The sequence below is a fragment of the Microcaecilia unicolor genome, chromosome 7 (assembly GCF_901765095.1).
Source record: "Microcaecilia unicolor chromosome 7, aMicUni1.1, whole genome shotgun sequence".
Lineage (NCBI taxonomy): Eukaryota > Metazoa > Chordata > Amphibia > Gymnophiona > Siphonopidae > Microcaecilia > Microcaecilia unicolor.
In genome coordinates this window covers 193,028,334-193,048,700 of record NC_044037.1, presented here as the reverse complement: position 1 = coordinate 193,048,700, position 20,367 = coordinate 193,028,334, and the positions used below count along the sequence as shown (strand labels likewise).

General features: G+C 41.3%; 1 protein-coding gene across 1 annotated transcript in view; it reads left to right on the top strand.

Annotated features, from left to right (window-relative positions):
- The window catches only part of CPS1 (carbamoyl-phosphate synthase 1), a 205,760-nt gene that overhangs the window by 13,114 nt on the left and 172,279 nt on the right, over positions 1 to 20,367 (top strand). Inside the window, exons 3-6 of the mRNA XM_030209032.1 lie at positions 4,932 to 5,041; positions 9,062 to 9,206; positions 11,336 to 11,425; positions 16,780 to 16,836. Of these exons, the coding sequence (XP_030064892.1) occupies positions 4,932 to 5,041; positions 9,062 to 9,206; positions 11,336 to 11,425; positions 16,780 to 16,836 (402 nt within the window). The remainder of the gene's footprint in view (positions 1 to 4,931; positions 5,042 to 9,061; positions 9,207 to 11,335; positions 11,426 to 16,779; positions 16,837 to 20,367) is intronic.

Here is a 20,367-nt window from a genome sequence, read left to right as displayed (position 1 = left end):
TAAGGTGGATAGATAGATAAGACACAGTATCAGGAGTAAAAAATAAGGGGACTAATTTAAAGAAAGTTGCAAAAGAGATCAGAAAGGTGCTTGAATATTATTTTAGCTAGGGTAGGTGTGGATAAACATGTCTTGCTATAGCAGGTTTCATTCCTTCTGTGTGTGTGTGTGTGTGTGTGAGACTAGCAAGTTAGTTACTTCTTCCATTAAAGGTCTAGTTGAAGAACCAAGCTTCACCTGCTTCCTGACGTAGAGATAGTCGTGTTAAGCAAAGTCTTTCAGGGAGTGCATTTTAGAGTGTGAGAGTTACTCTGGAGAAGGCTCACTGGCAGTTATCAAAACTTGTGATGTCCTTTGGAGAGGGTGTGGTTAGGGATACTCCTTGGGAGGACCTTTGTGACCTTGGAGGTGTGTAGAGGGATATCCCATTCTTCAAGTACTCTGGGCCATTTTCTTTAAGGACCATGAAAATCAAACATAGAGTTTTAAATTTAGCCCTGTATTGTACTGGTAGCCAATAACGTTTTTGCAAAAATGGTGTGGAGTGGTCATGTCATTTCTATTAGTCTTGCTTCAGTTGGAGCTGGTGCAGACCCTTTATAGTTAGACCAGTGTATAGAGCATTACAGTAAGCCAGTCTTGATGTTATCATGGCATGCACAACTGAGACAAGACTTGCCTTCTCAATGTATGGAGAGAGGCAGTGTAGTTGTCACAAGTGATAGACATAGTACGTAAGTACATAAGTACATAAGTATTGCCATACTGGGAAAGACCAAAGGTCCATCGAGCCCAGCATCCTGTTTCCAACAGTGGCCAATTCAGGTCACAAATACCCAGCAAGATCCCAAAAATGTACAAAACATTTTATACTGCTTAACCCAGAAATAGTGGATTTTCCCCAAGTCCATTTAGTAACGGTCTATGGACTTTTCATTTAGGAAGCCGTCCAAACCTTTTTTAAACTCCTCTAAGCTAACCGCCTTTACCACATTCTCTGGCAACGAATTCCAGAGTTTAATTACATGTTGAGTGAAGAAAAAGTTTCTCTGATTCGTTTTAAATTTACTACATTGTAGCTTCATCGCATGCCCCCTAGTCCTAGTATTTTTGGATTTGGGAGATCAGAGTAGGTGTTGAATCTAGCTGTATTCCAAGGTTCCTGACTTGCAATTTGAGGGGGAGTTTATATTTTGATATCAGGTATGTGCCCACTTGTGTTAGGAATCCATAGTAGCTCTATTGTACTTGGATTTAGGCAAAGTTTGTTCTGTTTAGCCCATTCGGTAATCAGTATATTCAGGACTGTGGGTAAGTCAGGTTCAATGGGTATGAGTAGCTGCACATGATCTGCATAGATGTAGAACTAAGTGTTCATTGACCGAATCAGCTTAGCTAGTGGCTTGAACAGATATTGAACAGAATAGGTGACTGTATCAATCCTTGTGGTACCCCATTAAACTTGCCCGTTTGTAACTCTTCTCACCTTTCCATGTGGTTGGTTAATGAGGCAATATTGGCAACTGCTTCATTTGAAATCATTTACTATGACCTTTTGATATGGCAAGAAACCAGCAAACGACAATATGCATTGCAGTTTGTAGATTTCTTTTGATATCTGTTTGTTCATAGTTAACCTGTTAGAAATCCCAGTTTGATGTCAACCTGAGCCAGTATCTCTTCGTGTAGAGAAAAATAGGTCTGGAGCTTATATTGACAAAAAGTAAGGTCATGGCATTGGGATGTGTTTCATAATATGTGCCCTGAATTCTCTGGAGAGCAGAGGTTACCCTTTTGCACAATTTGACCATGAAATGATGAAAGTGATATAACACAGCGGCACTATTAAAGCTGTGCTTCAACAAACACCTGTCCTATTCCTGTTTACTCATTTTCTGGAGGAGCTATATTTGGCTTATAGTGCCTCTTTTCTTCTCATTGAGGGGATCATTTGCTTTTCAGACATTTAGGAATAGAGTTTATTCAGGTTTGGAAATCAATAATGGTTCACCTGTTCTATATCACCTAGAACCAGGTGATTGCTCAATTTTTCTCTAACTGAGGACCACTGTCTAGGGACTTACTTTATCTTTGGACAACACTATACTTCAAGATGTGAGAGATTTAAAGGTGCCAGTGGTATGGTCTGGTGGAATATTTCTTGTCTATGAAAACTGAAAAAAACATTTGTATGACATTTGCTCACGGATTCTATAAATGGCGCCTGAAAATCCATGTGGAAACCAAAGAATATTCTATAACAATGCACATAACTTAGTTGGTTAACTAACTAGCTAATCAGTGCTGTTAATTGGATGTTAACAAGCAATTATAAGCACTAATTGGCATTAAGATTTATGTGCACAACTTGCTAAGTGTATGCTATAATGTGGCATGCCTAAATTCTAAACTGCATAGTTGAAAAGGGGTGTGGCCATGGGTGGGGCATGGGCATTTCTAAAATCTATGCACATTATTATAGAATACATCCGAACTGCACCTAATTTAGGCATCAGGATTTACACCAAGTAAAACATGGCCTAAATGGACACTACCAAATTTGGTAATATGGCAATTCGTTCAGTGTATTCTATATACTGCGTGGAAATTTACATCTATTCTATAAAAGTTAGGCATATGGTGTACTTTAGAGAATACGCCTAGGTATAATTTTTTTCCGCACTGATTTTTCAGGTGCCAGATATATATAATCTAGCCCTTAGGACCCTATGTACTAAGTATTTTCCAGGAGACCCCACCCAGTCAGGCCATAATGAACATTCATGAGATAGATTGCCATGCAGTGCCTCCACTACATGCAGGTTTCTCTCATCGATATTCATGGTGAATATCCTGCAATCCTGACTGACTGGGTGTCCCCTAAGACAGGTCTGTGAACCACTGCTTTGGTACATAGATCCCTTAATCTTGGATGTGCTGTTTAGTTGGTTATCTATCTATGCAGCAGCTTTTAAAGAAAAATAAAGATTAAGATAATTTGAAAAGTCTTATTGGTTCAGACCAAAGTTCATCGAGTCCAGCATCCTGTATCCAATAGTGCTCATTCCAAAACAAAAGTACCAAGCAGATTCCAAAAACTAGGTCTATTTCTCACAGTTTGTTTCCAGGGATGAACAATGACTTTCCCACCATCTACCTGGCTCATAATTTTTAATGGACTCTTCCTCCAGAACTTGCTCAAGGTTCTTTTGAATTCTGCTATTTTGGTCACCCCGATCACTTCCTCCAGCAACAGATTTCACAGTTAAAATATGTGCTGCATGAATAAAGCTTTCTATGACTTGTTTGAAATAGAGTGTCCTCTTATCTCTGAGTTGTTTGATATGTTAAGCAATTGTTTCTTATTTAGCTGTTCCACTCCACTCATATTTTATAACGTTCTATTCCCTTATTACAAAATCATTTACATTTTGTGCTCTTTTTTCCACAAGATTAGAATCATACAATGTCACTGCTATGAAACATCTGTTAAACTCTCCTAGGTCAATGGAATGCTAGTCCTATACAGAGATACAGATAATTGTAGAATCAAGTTGTGACTATGCAGTCTCCAACAGAAATTGGAAATTTTCTGTGAGCAAGAGTTAAAGGCTAGAGCAGTAGAAGTAACTGCTATATTTTCTCTTTGTTGGTGAGCCCAGAATATTAGGCCTGTACCCATGTTTGTCCTAGTTCAAAAGATTTTTAACTGAAATTGAAGTTAGAACATGATATATTTCTGTAGGATATATCTGCCCTTTGTACTGTTGCTACAAATTATGGGAAATGTAAAATGTAAAACCTCATTTAGTAACATGCATTAATGTGTTAATGTTAAATAGTAGTAGTAATATGCATTAATACAATTTAATGAATGTTTAATAACGTAAGACTCCCTTTTCTCAATGAACGTGATTAACTCAAATGAACATGTGTTAAACTCATTGACATACATTAGTAAATGAGGCCCTTAATTTGATAATTTGGGGGCTGTTATTAAGTCAGTGCTTTTTAAAATATGGCTACTGTGGGTAAGAAAACACTGGATATTTCGCCAGTATCCAAATACCAGCCAGTTCTGAATATCTGGGAAGGGGCTTTGACCTGTAGTGCTATCCTAGTAGTGGGGATATTCAAAAAACTAACCCCTGGATTCTGTATATGTTTTCCGAGTAGTGAGCATTAAATTGTGCACACGGCCATTTTATGTGTGCTACTCAATTAATTAACGAGCCTATTAGTGTTGATAATTGGCTGATAATGACCAATTATCAACACTAATGGGCAATGATTGGAATTTATGCATGCATCTTTTAGGCGTATTCTAAAAAGAGGCATGCATAAATTTCAGTATGCATAGCCAAAAAGGGGGCGTGGCAATGGGAGGAGTATGGGTGTGTTTGGGCCATCAATCAAATCTAAGTGTGTAGTTACAGAATTCAGGGGAGCACGTCTAGATTTAGGAGCAGGCATGTGTACCAGCTGGTATAAATGGCCTTGTCTAAATCTAAGTGTGTCCACCCGGTCTATGTGCTATTCTATAAACCACGTCTGAATGTAGACACGGCTTATAGAATACCACTAGGTGCATAACTTGGACGCGCCTAGATTTTAGTTGCCATATATAGAATCCAGCCCTATATGGATAACCTGCGGCTCTGTCCAAACACCACCTATGGATTGCCCTGACACTGTCTGGATAGTGCAATGGCAGTCAGAGGGACTATTCAGCAGCACTGATTATTGCCACTGAATTGAATATTTCACAGGCTGGCACTGATCCGGTTAGCAGCACCTGCTAACCAGATTACTTCCTTTGCATATCAGCCATTTGTTATTTGAAGGGGCACTCTGTCTTGTTTCTCTGATTCATCTAAATTGAATTCTGATTTCTTTATCATTGATTGTTTTCACGTATCTTGCTTCTATAGGCGCAGACTGCAAACTTGGTGCTTGAAGATGGAACAAAGTTAAAAGGATACTCTTTTGGACATCCAGCATCTGCAGCTGGAGAAGTTGTCTTCAATACTGGAATGGTTGGGTATGTTTCTTGAAAACACCCAGTTAATAACTACAAGGGTTAGGAACCTTTAAATATTTTAGAATGGTAAAGGAATGGAAAAAGTGAGGAAAGGCAAATATTCAATCAATTTCACAAACTTTATCAATATTCTTCTGGGGGCAAAACATTATTTTGGGATCATGTAACTACTCCAGGAGATGATTTTCACTACTATCTGTGGATCAATGGTAACCAATCTCTGTTGTTCAGTAAGACATTTTAGCCCTGATCTAAGAATCAGTGGGCATCATCCATCAAATGGCAAAACAGGCCAGCACAGCACTATCCCCTGGATTCTATATATGCGCCCAGGGCCGGTCAAACCCGATAAGCGGGGTAAGCACCTCAGGGGGGCGCCTGCCTTCAAGGGCGCCGCTGAGGCACTACGGCGCCATACCGCGCCGCCCTTGGGGGTTTAAATCTTTAATTTACCTCCGTCCCAGCGGCCGTGTCATTTGAAAGCCCTGCCCGTCTCTAGCCTTCCCTCCCTTCGTGAGTTCGTTCCCTCAGAGTCCTGCCCTCAAGGAAATGATGTCAGAAGGCAGGACTCTGAGGGAACGAACTCACGAAGGGATGGAAGGCTAGAGATGGGCAGGGCTTTGAAATGACGCGGCCGCTGGGACGGAGGTAAATTAAAAAAGACTTAATCCATGCAGGGTGGCAAGAAGAAAAAGGGGGATATGTGTGTGTGTGTGGGGGGGGGGGGGGGGGGAGAAGAGGGCGGGCAGGTGGCCATAAATGGGAGGGGGATGGGGCGAAGGAGAATTGCTGGACAGGGGCAGGGTGGGAGAAGAGAGAAAGGAGATGCTGGGGTTGGGTGGCGCCAACTCATAGTCTGTAGGGGGGCACCAGAGACCCTAGGACCAGCCCTGATCGTGCCTTAATTTCTGCGTGGAAATCAAAGCATATTCTATAACAATGTACATAACTTAATTTGTTAACTAGGTATCAGCACTAATTGGCATTAAGATTTATGTGTGCAACTCATTAAGCATATTCTATAATGTGATGCACTTAAATTCTAAGTCGCATAGTTGAAAAGGGGGCAGGCCATTGGCGGGGTGTGGGTGTATCCAGGGCTTTTTTTGAGGGGGGACTTGGGGGTACTGAGTACCGGCACCTTTTCCACTGTCTGCTAAAATTGACCCATGGACCCCAAGTTTTAATGAAAGAGCTCAGGCTCTACACACTAATTCTGCCTTGTCATAGATTCTGTGACTGGTTGCAGAGGGCCTGGCTATTGTGGGATGGGTCCATCAGTGATCACCTCATCCCTGAAGGGTGGCCTTAGCATTTCAGTACCGGCACCTTTTTTGCTAGTAAAAATACAGTGGGTGTATCTAAAATCTATGTGCGTTGTTATAGAATATACCTGCTCTGCACATAAATGGCTATGACTAAATTTGTGGAGAGTCGCTCAATGTATTCTATATACTGCACGGAAATTTAAGCCTCTTCTATAAACTATAGGTGTGCTTTAGAGAATACGCCTAGGCGTATTTTTTTTCCATGCGGAATTTTCAGGTGCAATATATAGAATCTAGCGCTATATGTACTGCACCCATGTATACCTCTGAGTCATTTGCATCTCCAGAAGGATATAGTGTTCCAGTGTAGCCAATTGCTCTATTCCCTGTGCAAAAGCTAGTCTTGAGAATATTATTCTTGATTGACTATTTCTTTAAGGAGCGTCGAGATAGGAATTCACAGGATGGAGGTCTTCTTAGGACATTAATGCCTCTGTCCTAGGGATCTGTAGTACAGAGGTCTATACACATATGCATTTTGGGCATCTGTCTTTTTGTGAGGATACCTTAAGTCCTCAGTATTGGCTTTTATTATGTAAAACTTTAGTGAACCTTTCCACTGTAAAGACTTTCTCTAACTTCAAGAGTGGTATGTAAGTATCTGTAAGGGTTTGACACTTGTTGCAGTGCTACAATCTGTTTTATTAATTAAAGACCTTAGAATATGAGATTATACAGTATAATTTATTGGCTCCAAACCCAAGAATTAATGTCGAGCTCATGGAACAGCTCTTCGAACTGAGCTAAATAATGGAACCCTATTAATTTTCTTCCCATTATCACTCTCCTACTGTCATTTCCCTTACTGGCTGCCAGAATTAAATTACCAAGAAAGCTCAGCTTGTATCTAGATCTACGCTGCTTCGTGTCAGAGACCTAACCGAGTATAAAATATTTAATTTAATCTGGTTTTCCCGGTCACATAGGTACATATATCCTTAAATATATGTGTGTTTATGTCACAGCATCATACACTTTGCTTAGGAGAACAGAGCAGAACTATATCATCAACACCAGGGGTTTTAGATTTAGCTCCTGGCTTTTCAGAGGTCGCTCAGGCTTTTTCCCTGTCCCCTGAGGGCTCACAGTCTAAGGACCCTGTTTACTAAGGCGCACTTGCATTTTTAGCACATGCTAACACTAGAGACACACATATTTCTAGTACGTGCTAAAAATGCAAGCACGTCTATAGCACGGCTTAGTAAACAGGGCCCTAAGGGTTTCTTTTACAAAGCCGCTCTAGCAATTCCCGTGCGGCAAATGAGAGGAAGCCCATAGGAATTAAATGGGCTTCCTCTCAATTGTCACCGGGAATGGGTAAAGTGGTTTTGTAAAAGAGGTCCTAAGTTTGTACCTGAGGCAATGAAAGGTTAAATCATTCGCCAAAGATCACAAGGAATGTCAATGACACATAGAACAATCTTTATAGTGAAAGCTAATAGTTTTGCAACAGCTGTGCACTTCAGAGATTCTGCCTGCCACATCATGTTGAAATGTTACCTACTTTTAATTCAGTCCATTTTTTAGGTGTCAGACATCCACATCACTAAAATCACCATCACCGTTTGCACCATCATGGTGACTGAATTATTATCACTGTTAAAGCTGGTCCTTTCAGAATAAGGTTGAGACACATTGACAGGGTAGTGTTGAGACGCTTACATTGCAGGTGCCCACTCACCATCTGCTCTGTGGATAAATGAAGGGATGTCTTCACATGCACTACGGTTATTAAAAAAGAACCTTTCAGACTATCCCCCAGTCATATTATCATCACACATTAATGTAAGGAAAGACTGGAAACACGGGGAAGATGTACAGGTGTACATATTGTATGTGTTAGGTTGCTGTTAAAAATTAAATAATAAACATAAAACAAAAATAAAGACAAAGTTATAAAACAATTTGTAGTAAAAAAGAGGAATGTGCTTTCATTTCAATGAAATGAAAGGAAAACAAATGACAACTAGTTTTTCTTTTGCTTCATTTTTAAAATTAATTTTAAGCCAGTCTCAGTTAAAAAAGAACAATGAACCCTCTAAATTGAAAAGGAGACCCCCCAAGGCTCCACTAACTGCTCTCCACTCTGCCTTTCATCCTATCTACTGGGTCTTCATAGGGCAGGAGTGATCCCCAGTCACCCCTGCTTCACTGGTGCTTTTTCTTACAATGGTGTCAGTTAACTTGACACTAGCATTGTTTTGAATTTTGCCATACAACAAAAAGGCACCAACCTTTGGTCAATCAGTGCCATGATGTTGTATGATAAAATGTATTTATTTATTTTTAAAAAACATATATACTGCTCATTCTTTTCAAAGAATTGTCCTAGTATGCTCAATTCCATAGGGTGGCCATATTTTCAGTACAGATCTGTCATGTGTCCTTAATGTTGTCACACTCTTTTCCATAGTATTAAACTCAAACATTTTCTTGTCCTGAAAGAATAGGAATTTATTCAATATATAGTACAGTATTTTTGTTTCTGGATTTGAAACCTTGGACTGTAACGTCTTGGTAGAATACCTATCATGTATAACATTGAGGGAAGGAAGTGACTGGTGGAGATAGCAAATAAACATAGCATGAGTTTCATTACTGTTGTTCTGAGTTTAAGATGGTAGATCTCTCTTAACAAAGGACACTCAAGAGGTATGTGCTATTTGTCATTTGTCCATTCTTGTTTCTCTAGCTACACCGACTCCCTTACAGACCCAAGCTGCCGGGGACAGATCCTCACATTGACATACCCAATTATAGGCAATGGGGGTGTACCTGATACCAAAGCAGTGGATGAAATGGGACTCAATAAATTTTTAGAATCAGAGCACATCCAGGTACGGTGGACTTGATATTCTTTGAAAGCTTTCTGACACACCTGATTTTGCAAAGGCTGCTAATTCTCAGAACTACTTTCTGGACCAAATCATTCAGATTTCCTGACAAACTTAGAATGGGAGAAACTAGTGGTGACCTTTTGCCAGCTATACCTGGCTGTTAACCAGGAAGCTTTTGTTACTGACACAGAAACGTTTTGAACTTGCTTCCTTGCAACTGGAGCAGAAGGTGGAAGCCATTGTCAGCCTTTATCCGTCACTTTCTTTTTAAAGTTAATTACCACTGGAAAAAAACTCATAATGATTCAAATTCTCTTACTTGTAGTTAGAGGCAAAGAGGGCATGCTATTACTGTTAACTGTGGTAGGAGGATTTTGCTGTTCAAATGGTTCAAAAACCTTCAAAAATAAAGGGCATGAAACTGATCCTGCAGCAGGCAGTGACTTTAAGAGTGCTGACTGCCCTGGGCAAAAAATAAGCTGGATATCCAATTCTGGGCCTAATCCAGGGACCAGCATTGAATATCTAGGCAATTGAAGACTATGGAAAAATATCTGGATGCTAGCTGCTAGATAGGTACCCAGATAACAACCTGGATAAAGTTAGGATTTTATCCGGGGACTTACCTGATTTGCGGACTGAAAATCACCCCTAATTAGTTAACTTTCCAGATCTGCCCTGACGCTGCCTCTGAACTGACCAAGCACTAACTGGAAAGTGTTATGGTAGTCTACCCAGACATTTAGAGCTAGATTCTATATACGGCGCCCAAAAAATCAGCACAAGAAAGTGCTGTTTTATAAGCCATGCTTAAAGTTAGGCACAGTTTATAGAATAGCGCTTATGCCCAGGACTTGCGCCTAGCTTTAGGATTGGCCATGTGTACCCACTGAAACATGATGTAATTGTATGTGCCTAAATTAGGTGCATATTTCCGTTATTCTATAACAATGCACGTAAATACCACCCATTTTTACTCACTCGCAAAATTTAGGTGCGAATCCCATGCCTAAACTTATGCGCATAAGTTCCTATTAAATTTAATTAGTGCCAATAGTTGCTTGTTAAAAAGCCATTTATTGGCACTAATTGGCTCATTATTCAATTAAATTGCACACGCAAATTGGGCATATGCCCAAATTTGCATGTGCAATTTTTGGCAACTTTTATAGAATTAGCGGGTTAGTGGCTCTTTCTGGGTAAGTCCCTCTGATTATGTGGGCACAGCCGAATTAGTGGGAAATAACTGCATAAATAGGACCGCATAAAAGTCAGTCCTGTCTGTATGCAATAATCCATAGCTGCTTAAAAGGTTCTTTTACTAAGCTGTGGTAAAAGGAGGCCTGCGCTAGCGTCAGTACGTATTTTTGACACACTTTGAGGCCCTCTTTTACCACAGCGGGTAATAGGCTGTCTTTAAAAAAAAAAAGATATGACCCTGTGGTAAATACACCACTTACCATGCAACCATTTCAGGGGGAGCACTTACCGCCGCCCATTGAGGTGGCATTAAGGGCTCCTGCGCTAACCTGGTGGTATCTGGTCAGTGCACAGCACTGCCCGATTACCGCCGGTGAAGTTCCGGTGCTACAAAAATCCAAAATATTTTTGTAGCGCTAGAAATGGAGTGCACTGGGGATCCACATAACTATTTTGTACCTCAAAAGATCCCCTATTTCCTGTCCTGGCTTCCAAACCTGCCCCCTCCCTCCTACCCCATCCCCCAGCTCTTGGGAAGCAAAGCCCCCTCCTCCTTCCTGGAACAAGCCCCCACCTCCAGCCTCCCGAGGTCTAGGTAGGCCCTCCCAGGCCTTCCTCTATCCCTGGTCCTAGTAGGGTCCTTGGGAGCAGGATCGAAGCACCCTTGCTCCTGCCCCTTGTGGCTGCCTGTGTGAAATGCTTGTTAACTGTTAAGGTGCTACATTAACTATCTGAACTCATTATTTACCATGTAATTTCACTAAAATCTTCAGATGGTGGTCCCTATGAATATTTTGGAAGGCCAGCACTAATTTGCTCCACTCACTGTACACTGCAAAAATAAAAAATCAATAGAAACGCTAATTGACTATGTTGGATTATTTTTCATCATGTTCTGTTGGCTAACAAACTTCTCGCTCTGTCTGTAGGCCTCAGGTCTGGTGGTACTTGACTACAGCAAACACTATAGTCACTGGACAGCAACCAAATCCCTGGCTGAGTGGTTACAAGAAGAAAAGGTGAGCTGTGGGTAGCAAGGAACCTGGATTGCTTGCTTGTAGGAATCCTTGGATCGTTACAACATCGATTCAGTGGAATCACTTTGTAATTTTCAAAAGGAAAATACATTCCACCCATTATTCAGCACTATTTAGCTGGCCAGGAATGGCTCCTGACTGGTTAAATAGCCTTAACCTGGATAAGCGCTAATGTCAATGAGAGCTGGCTATTTCAGCTGAATATTAGCATTTAGGGCCTTATTCTATAAAGGTTATACTCCTAAATTTACTTTCCTAAAATTTATGCTCCTAAATTTATCCTTCTAAATTATGAGTGTAATCTATGCTCTGAAATAGATTAGGCTCATAATTTAGGAGCATAAATTTTGTAGTGTAAATTTAGGAGCATGACCTCTATAGAATAAGGCCATTAGCGGCTAGCCTGGTTACTGGTTGTGTCGCACGACATAGCTGGCTAACGCCAATATTCATCAGCTGACCGGCTAAGTTTAGCAGACAGATAGACCTGCATAGATAGCAGGTTTATCTTTGGCCACTATAACTTAGCTGGTCAGCTGATGAATATCGGCTTAACCGGGTATATTTGTAGCAGCCAACCCCTCCCCCCCAGAAATTCAATGCTGGTTGCCGGATACGGCCCGTCATTGAATTTCCAGTTTGCTACTGACTGTGGGATTAGCTGGGTTGCCTCCTGTGGTCTGAATACCAGGGGGATTCTTTCAAAACCAATTATGAGGGTAATTTTATAAGAGGGCACCATGGATAGGTGCCTACATTGCTGCTATTTCATAAAGACAAGTAGGTTCTCACTTGTCTTTATAAAACATTAGTACATGTTACGTATGTGCCTTGAAAAGAGAGGTGATCTCTTACACCTGCTCAAGTGCTAGAGTAAATGACGAAGTGTACTTCAGTGTTGCCAAAAGATAGATCCAGGCCCGGGCAGGCCGCCACACCCCCTCTGGCTGCCCCCGCCCTCATCCCCTACCTTCCTGCGTCTGTTTCTCCCTCAGTCTGTCACTTTCCTGTTCCTGTGTGCCAGAACCGGGTTATCACATTAACGCAATCACCTGGGTCCCGACACACAGGAGCAGAAGAAAGACAGACTCCAGGCTTCCCTTGAAGACTGGGCCCAGGGAATCCTGCTACCCCTGCCTCCCCTCCTCTTGGTGGCCCTGGCTACCTTTATGTATGTACTAGTAAAAAAGACCGGTTTCTGACACAAATGAAACGGGCGCTAGCAAGGTTTTCCTCGGAGTGTGTATGTTTGAGAGAGTGTATGTGAGAGTGACTGTGTGTGAGAGAGAGAGTGAATGTGCGAGTGTGTGTGTGTGTGAGAGAGAGAGAGAGAGAGAGTGAGTCTGGGTGCGAGTGTGTCTGTGAGAGAGAGTGTATGTGTGAGAATGAGAGTGTGTGCAAGTGCGTATGTGAGACAGTGAGAGAGAGAGAGAGAGAGTGTGTTTCACACAGATACAGTGTGTGTGTGAGAGAGTGTGTGTGAGACACAGACTCTCTGTGAGACTGAGTGTATGAGACCAAGAGAGTATGTGAGTGACTGTGTGACAGAGAGTGAATGTGATACAGTGTGAAACATAGAGTGTGTGAGAGACAGTTTGTGAGAGTGAGAGAGAGAAAGACATTGACTGTGAGAGAGAGAGAGAGTGTGTGTGACAGAGATACCCCCCCCCCCCCCTCTCTGGTGTCTGAGCGTTACTTTGCAGGACGCTAAGCTCTGGCTGTGCTTCAATAGAATGCACCTCCAACATTCTGAAGCCGAGAAACCTTGTGTGGTTGGTCACTTCTGCTTGTGACGAACCCGGAAGTATGTGATGTCAATTCAGGAGATGAATACAGAGAGCAGGAATGCCTCAGCCATGCAGTCAGCTTCAGAATGTTGGAGGTGCGTTTTATTATATAGGATGCCTGTTGATTAAGGTATTTCATAATGGATCATATATGTGTCTGCCCAGCAACAAAGTACATCTCATCATGTTATGACGTATACTTTTATGCCAGTTGCATGTGGCCACATATGTACAGGAATTACTTTTATTTATTTGGATTTTGCTCACACCTTTTTCAGTAGTAGCTCAAGGTGAGTTACATTCAGGTACACTGGATATATCTCTGTCCCAGGAGGGCTCACAATCCAAGTTTGTACCTGAGGCAATGGAGGGTTAAGTGACTTGCCCAAGATCACAAGGAGCAGCAGTGGGATTTGAACCGGCCACCTCTGCATTTCAAGACCATTGCTCTAACCACTATGCCACTCCTCCACTCCTTTATAAAATGTACCTCTTTAAGGCCTGAAAGAGAATTCTGTCTGCCAACTCAAAAAGCTTTTTGGAAGCTGTTAGCAAGTTTGGCCCAGATAGTATAAAAGAAGCAATTTCCAGTTGCAGAAAGTATTTGGGGAATTTGTACAGAAAGAAAAGAGAAATAAGGGGAATATACTACTGACAGTGGTAGTAAGGAGAAGGAGGTCTGACAGCAATTTCCCCTTTAATCTCCATGGTTATGCCCCTACCCTGAAAGCACCACTGTCAGTATCTACAGGTGTGGTTGATGCTGCTACTGTTGTTGCTGTAGAGGAGGCTAGTGGGCAGGTTTTGCAGGGTTTAGTGATAAAGAGGGCAGTGAAGGAGGAGACACAGGAGGCAGTAGGAGATGAAAGGAACAAGACAAGCACAAGGATTAGGAAAGGATGTACGCATCTGTCACATTTTACCTTGAAGAGCTAGGCAGAAATATCTGGGGTTTATGTAAAGATTTTATATACTGACCATGGATGAATTAAGGAAAAAAAAAGATGACAAACAAATAATAGGATTATCTTATGCATAATTTAATAGAAGTGTTTTCAGGGGTGAGGTTACTGCAGGGACTGAAACACATATTGAAAAACACCTATACTGTCAAGAATGGTGCTAGCAGCATATGCTTAAAAAAAATATCCCAAGACTGAATGGATCATTTTTGATGTATAAATTGTCAGACTGTTTATAGCTGTTCTGCATGTTGTTTAAAATTCTTAAATTTGTAATTTTTCAATTGTATTTATCATCTTTTCATTACTTTTTATTCTTTAGGGCTGCATTTGTAATCATGATTAATTGCATGATAAAGATATGTTATTTATTGGGTTTTTTTTCTCACTGTAGCTCCTTGTGATTCTGGGCAAGGGAGGGCTAAGTGACTTACCCAGAGTCACAATGAGCTGCAGTGGAAGAAAAAAAAAAGAAACATACCTTTATTCGCATGATTAAAATTGTAATTGAAATGCAGCCCTAAACATTGTTATATGGCAAAGATAACTGTCCAAAAAGGGAAAGAGAGAGAGAGAGAGAGTGTGTGTGTGTGTGTGTGCACACGCGCGCATGACATCAATTATCTACTTACTAACGCATTTAAATTAAACATCTAGATGGATTGCACAACCAGCAGGTATAACTTGAAACTTCAAATTTGGATGTTTATAGTGCAGTGGCGACCTCTTGTGGTTAGTGTGTGCTAGATCGCCCTAATATGCTGAATTCACCCATAACTAGACAGAGAAACGTTCCAACAAATTTGATGATAAAAATATTTGAATCCTATATTTAAAAAGCACTTGACACTTTTACAAAAATTGATTAAACTCCCTTTACACAGTTTTGTTTAGGTTGGTCCTCATTTTGAATAGTGTAATTATTTATCAGTTCCAACACAATATGCAGGTGTTTCATGATACATTTTCGTACAGCATCATTCTTCTGTTGTTGACAGAACCTGGAACTGCGTAAAAATATGCTCAGCGTATGCTTCAAGCTTGAGGCTATTATTATTTCTTCAGTTCTGTGTTTGGGGGGAAAGACCTTTTCAGTAGTAATTCAATTCAAGTGACATTCAGATATACTAGGTATTCCCCTATCTCCAGAGGTTTTACAATCTAAGAGGCCCTTTTACTATGGTGCACTAAGCCCTAACAAGGCTTAGGGTCCCTTTTACAAAGGCAGGCTAGTGTTTTTACCATGTGCATATATTCTTATTCAAGAGCATGTGCTAAAAACGCTAGTGCACCTCTGTAAAAGACGCCCTTACTGAAGGACACGCTAAAGCACTCTGCGATAATTTCTCTGTTTGCACACACTATCCATACGGTATTTATTTTTTTCTATTTATTTTTTGGAGGGGGAGTGACATGAGCAGGGAATGGGCGGAGAGTAGATATGGAAGTATTAATCACATTATTGTGTGCTAAGTGATTAACATGGACTTAACACGGGAACATTTATTGCCTCCCGCATTAAGGGGGTCTTTTACAAAGGCTCACTAGCATTTTTAACTAGCACTAAAAATTAGCGTGTGCTAAATGCTCAGACACCCATTATATTCCTATGGGAGTCTTAGTGTTTAGCATATGCTAGTTTTTAGCATACGCTAAAAATGCTAGTGCACCTTTGTAAAAGGGGCCCTAATATTTTGGTGGTCCTGTGCACTAAAAATACAGCTTAATCAGGTCAAACTTGTATTTTATAATTTCCCTTATGAACCCATTAGCATTCTTGCAACACTTTTCTGAGCCAGCTGATGGTTATTAACCACAGGAGTTCTCTGTGATATCCAGAGAGGGAGTCATTATCCTTTACAAACATTCAGAGTGCAGGAGTGGTGGTGGTGGTGTTGGTGGTGGTTGTGAGGCAGCTAAGGGGCTTAAAAGTTTAACTCTATATGTGTGTATGTGTATCTAAGATCCTTCCTCCGGCCCTAGTCTAGTCTTTTATAATAATATGATGGAATGTGTACATTAGCTTGTGTGGCTGAGACAGGACTAGTCAGTGTATCACAGTGCCTGCATTATTTCCTTTTCTAAAGCTCATCTAAAGCTGGACTTGAGTTTTTATTTGCATATTTTTACATATCTTACCTAAACATAAAAACATTTCTACTAATGTGGTTTAGTGATACTCAGTATGGGCCTGATTCATCAAGGTCTTGCCCCCCAAGCACAGAACTGGAGAAAAACCTTGGTGAATCAGGCCCTTTGTCATGGATTGATTTATTTTCCATGCCTACTAAGGCAACCAGCAATAAATTCCAAGAAAATTAAGTACATGTTCAGATTTACAATGACTTTTGTCAGTATCCAGCATTGCTTTGCCTCTTTAAGGACTGTATCTCTGAGGTATGGATCCTTCCACATAGAAGACTCTTATCTTCCAGTCACACCAGGGTATAACATGGGAATAGAGAGCAGTCTCAAAATCCACACAGGGACCCTTATCTCTGGGCACCAATATTTCAATCTAGCCTAAAGATTTTAGTATATAGCTACTTTTGACTAATGTGAATGTTGATGTTTCTTTTGCCTACAGATTCCTGCCCTTTATGGAATTGACACCAGAATGCTGGCTAAAATCATCCGGGATAAGGTAAACTAATTTGTAAATCTCTGGACTCTCCCCACCAAATAACTAAACAGTAAATAGGCAGATATTCAATTTTTAAAATATTTGTGTCCCAAAATTTTTTCAGTTAAAAATGCATACATAGGATTATGAACCCTACTTGTATTTTTAACTTGAAAATACTTTTATTGGTGAATGAGAAACCATCATATAAAACAAAACATAGTCATATTCAACAGTTCTAATACAAGCCATCCGGGGAAGCATTGACATATGACTCTGATGACAAAACAATCACCAACATTTATTCCTTAATGAAATCCCTCCTCCTGTCCCCCGACAACTAAAAAAAATACACCCTTCCCCCACTTCCTAGACCCAATCTAGGAAACCTAGGGGCTCATTTTCAAAAGAGAAATATGTCCAAAAAGTGGCTTAGATCTGGTATTTTTGAAACCTATTTTTAGATGTTTTTCTATGAAGTCCGTTAGAAATGCATTCAATCACAAGGGGTCATGTCAGGGGCATGTTAAGGGTGGGATCTGGGCTTTCCAAACACTTGGAATGGAACAAAAAAAAAAAAAAACATCCAGGGCTTTAAGATGGATGTTTTGGTCCACACCTGTTTTAATCCACAAAAAAGTGCCCAAAATGACCAGATCACCACTGCAGGAATAAAAGAATGACACCCTCTTACTCCTTCAGTGGTCACTGACCCCCCTCCCACCCCGCAAAGATGTAAATGAAACAGAACATACCAGCCTCTATGACAGCTTCAGATGTTATGGCCAGTCCTATTAGAGCAGCAAGGAGGTTCCTAGAATAGCCTAGCACTGTAGAGAAGGTGACCCAAGACCATAATCCATGCCAGCTATTACACTTGTGGTGGAAAGTGTTAGCCTCCCAAACCCCTCTCCTCAAAACCTACTGTACCCACATATAGGTGATACCTGCAGCCATAAGGGCTCACCATACAATATAAGGGGATAATAATGAGATGTGTACTTAGGACTTTTTTATGTGAAGTCCACTGGAGTGCCCCCTAGGGTGCCCCACTGCTCTGCTGGGAGTCTGTGTGGTCAGTCTACTAGAAAAACCGGGTCCTCCCATGTCCCAAAGGCTTTGATTTCTCACTTGGACTTTTTTTTTTTAATGGTCCAAAAAGATAGACATACTAAGCACAACAACTTCTAAGAAATGGTCATTTTCAAAGAAAAAAGATAGATGTTTTTCTGGTTTGAAAATGGTCATTTTCACTACTTGATTTTCGAACGTTTTCAGCAAAACATCCAAAGTCAGATTTAGATGTCATATCAAAAATGCCTCTCCTTAGCTCTTATAGAGGGGCATAATGGAACAGAAACGCCTATCTCCATGGGCGTTAATCTCCGAGAACGGGTCCGTGAAGGGGCGGACCAAACTGTATTTACGAAAAAAATAGACGCCCATGTTTTATTCGCCAATGTGTGAGCTGGGCGTTTTTGCTTTTCAGCGATAACGGAGAATGAAAGCGCCCAGCTCAAAAACGAATAACTCCAAGGCATTTGTTCGTGGGAGGGGCCAGGATTCGTAGTGCATTGGTCCCCCTCACATGCCAGGACACCAACCGGGCACCCTAGGGGGCACTTTTACAAAAACAAAAAAACAGGTAAAAGAGCTCCCAGGTGCATAGCACCCTTCCATTGTGTGTTGAGCCCCCCCAAATCCCCCTCAAAACCCACTGCCCACAAGTCTACACCATTACTATAGCCCTAAGGGGTGAAGGGGGGCACCTACATGTGGGTACAGTGGGTTTGGGGGGGTTGGACGACTAATAAGCATTAAGCAGCACAATTGTAACAGGTAGGGGGGATGGGCCTGGGTCCACCTGCCTGACGTCCACTGCACCCCCTAACAACTGCTCCAGGGACCTGCATACTGCTGCCTGGGAGGAGGGTATGACATTTGAGGGTGAAAATAAAAAGTTGTGAAACATCATTTTTTTGTGGTGGGAGGGGGTTAGTGACCACTGGGGGAGTCAGGGGAGGTCATCCCCAATTCCCTCTGGGGGTAATCTGGTCATTTAGGGCACTTTTTGGGGCCTTATTCGTGAAAAAACAGGGTCCAGGAAAAGTGCCCTAAATTCTAGCTACAAACGCATCCATTATCGGCGAAGGGCGCCCATCTCTGTTCGGGTGATAACCACGCCCCAGTTCCGCCTTCGACACGCCTTCGACACGCCCCCGTCCACTTTGTCCGCATCCGCGAAGGAGTGCAGTTGAAAGCGACCCAAATTCGGCTTTTGATTATACCGCGTTATTCGTTTTTGTGAGATAAACGCCCATCTCCCGATTTAGGTCGGAACTTGGGCGTTTTTCTCGTTCGATTATAAGCTGGATAGCCTCCCAGAAAGATAAAAAGAAAAAGCACTCCCTCCCCTTCCCCCTTTAACCCCCCCCCCAAAAACACTCAGAACAGAAAATCCTACCCACTACATTAGGTGCCCCCCACATCCCTACTTGTATTTTTATTTCCCATTTCAAAGCATTTAGTGATTGGCATTAATCTTTTAAAAAGATCTATAATTAAAAAGGAATGACTACAGGTCCCAGAAATCTTTCGAGAAAGTAATATAAATTCAAGAACTGGTGATCAGTCCTTTGGATGACTTGGAAGAGCATATGTCAACATCTAGAGACTAGTAGACTGAGGACTTTTAGGAGGAAAGAAGAAATGATATTTATCTTTTACCAAAATGCTTTTGAATAAGAAAACTTGTTTGAAATGAGAACTTAGGAAAAAAGTACATTTTAAGAAATAGCTGTTCACTTTCATGCAGCTAGACGTTAGCTACTAGATTTTATTTCTAAGTGATTCAGTTGAGCAATCTCACAGACACCCCATTCACCTGCTATATTTAACATCGTTTAGTTTGATCTTTATTCTGGATACTTTTCATTTTGAATTCTTAATTGTGCCTTTTAGCCTCAACTCCACAGAGCTTCTTCTACTAGTAGCCCTTAACTTCTCCCTCACAGCCAAACCTGTGGTAGGATAAGTACATAAGTACTTAAGTAATGCCATACTGGGAAAAGACCAAGGGTCCATCGAGCCCAGCATCCTGTCCACGACAGCGGCCAATCCAGGCCAAGGGCACCTGGCAAGCTTCCCAAACGTACAAACATTCTATACATGTTATTCCTGGAATTTTGGATTTTTCCCAAGTCCGTTTAGTAGCGGTTTATGAACTTGTCCTTAAGGAATCCGTCCAACCCCTTTTTAAACTCTGCTAAGCTAACCGCCTTCACCACTTTCTCCGGCAACGAATTCCAGAGTTTAATTACACGTTGGGTGAAGAAAAATTTTCTCCGATTTGTTTTAAATTTACTACACTGTAGTTTCATCGCATGCCCCCTAGTCCTAGTATTTTGGAAAGCGTGAACAGACTCTTCACATCCACCTGTTCCACTCCACTCATTATTTTATATACCTCTATCATGTCTCCCCTCAGCCGTCTCTTCTCCAAGCTGTATAGCCCTAGCCTCCTTAGTCTTTCTTCATAGGGAAGTCGTCCCA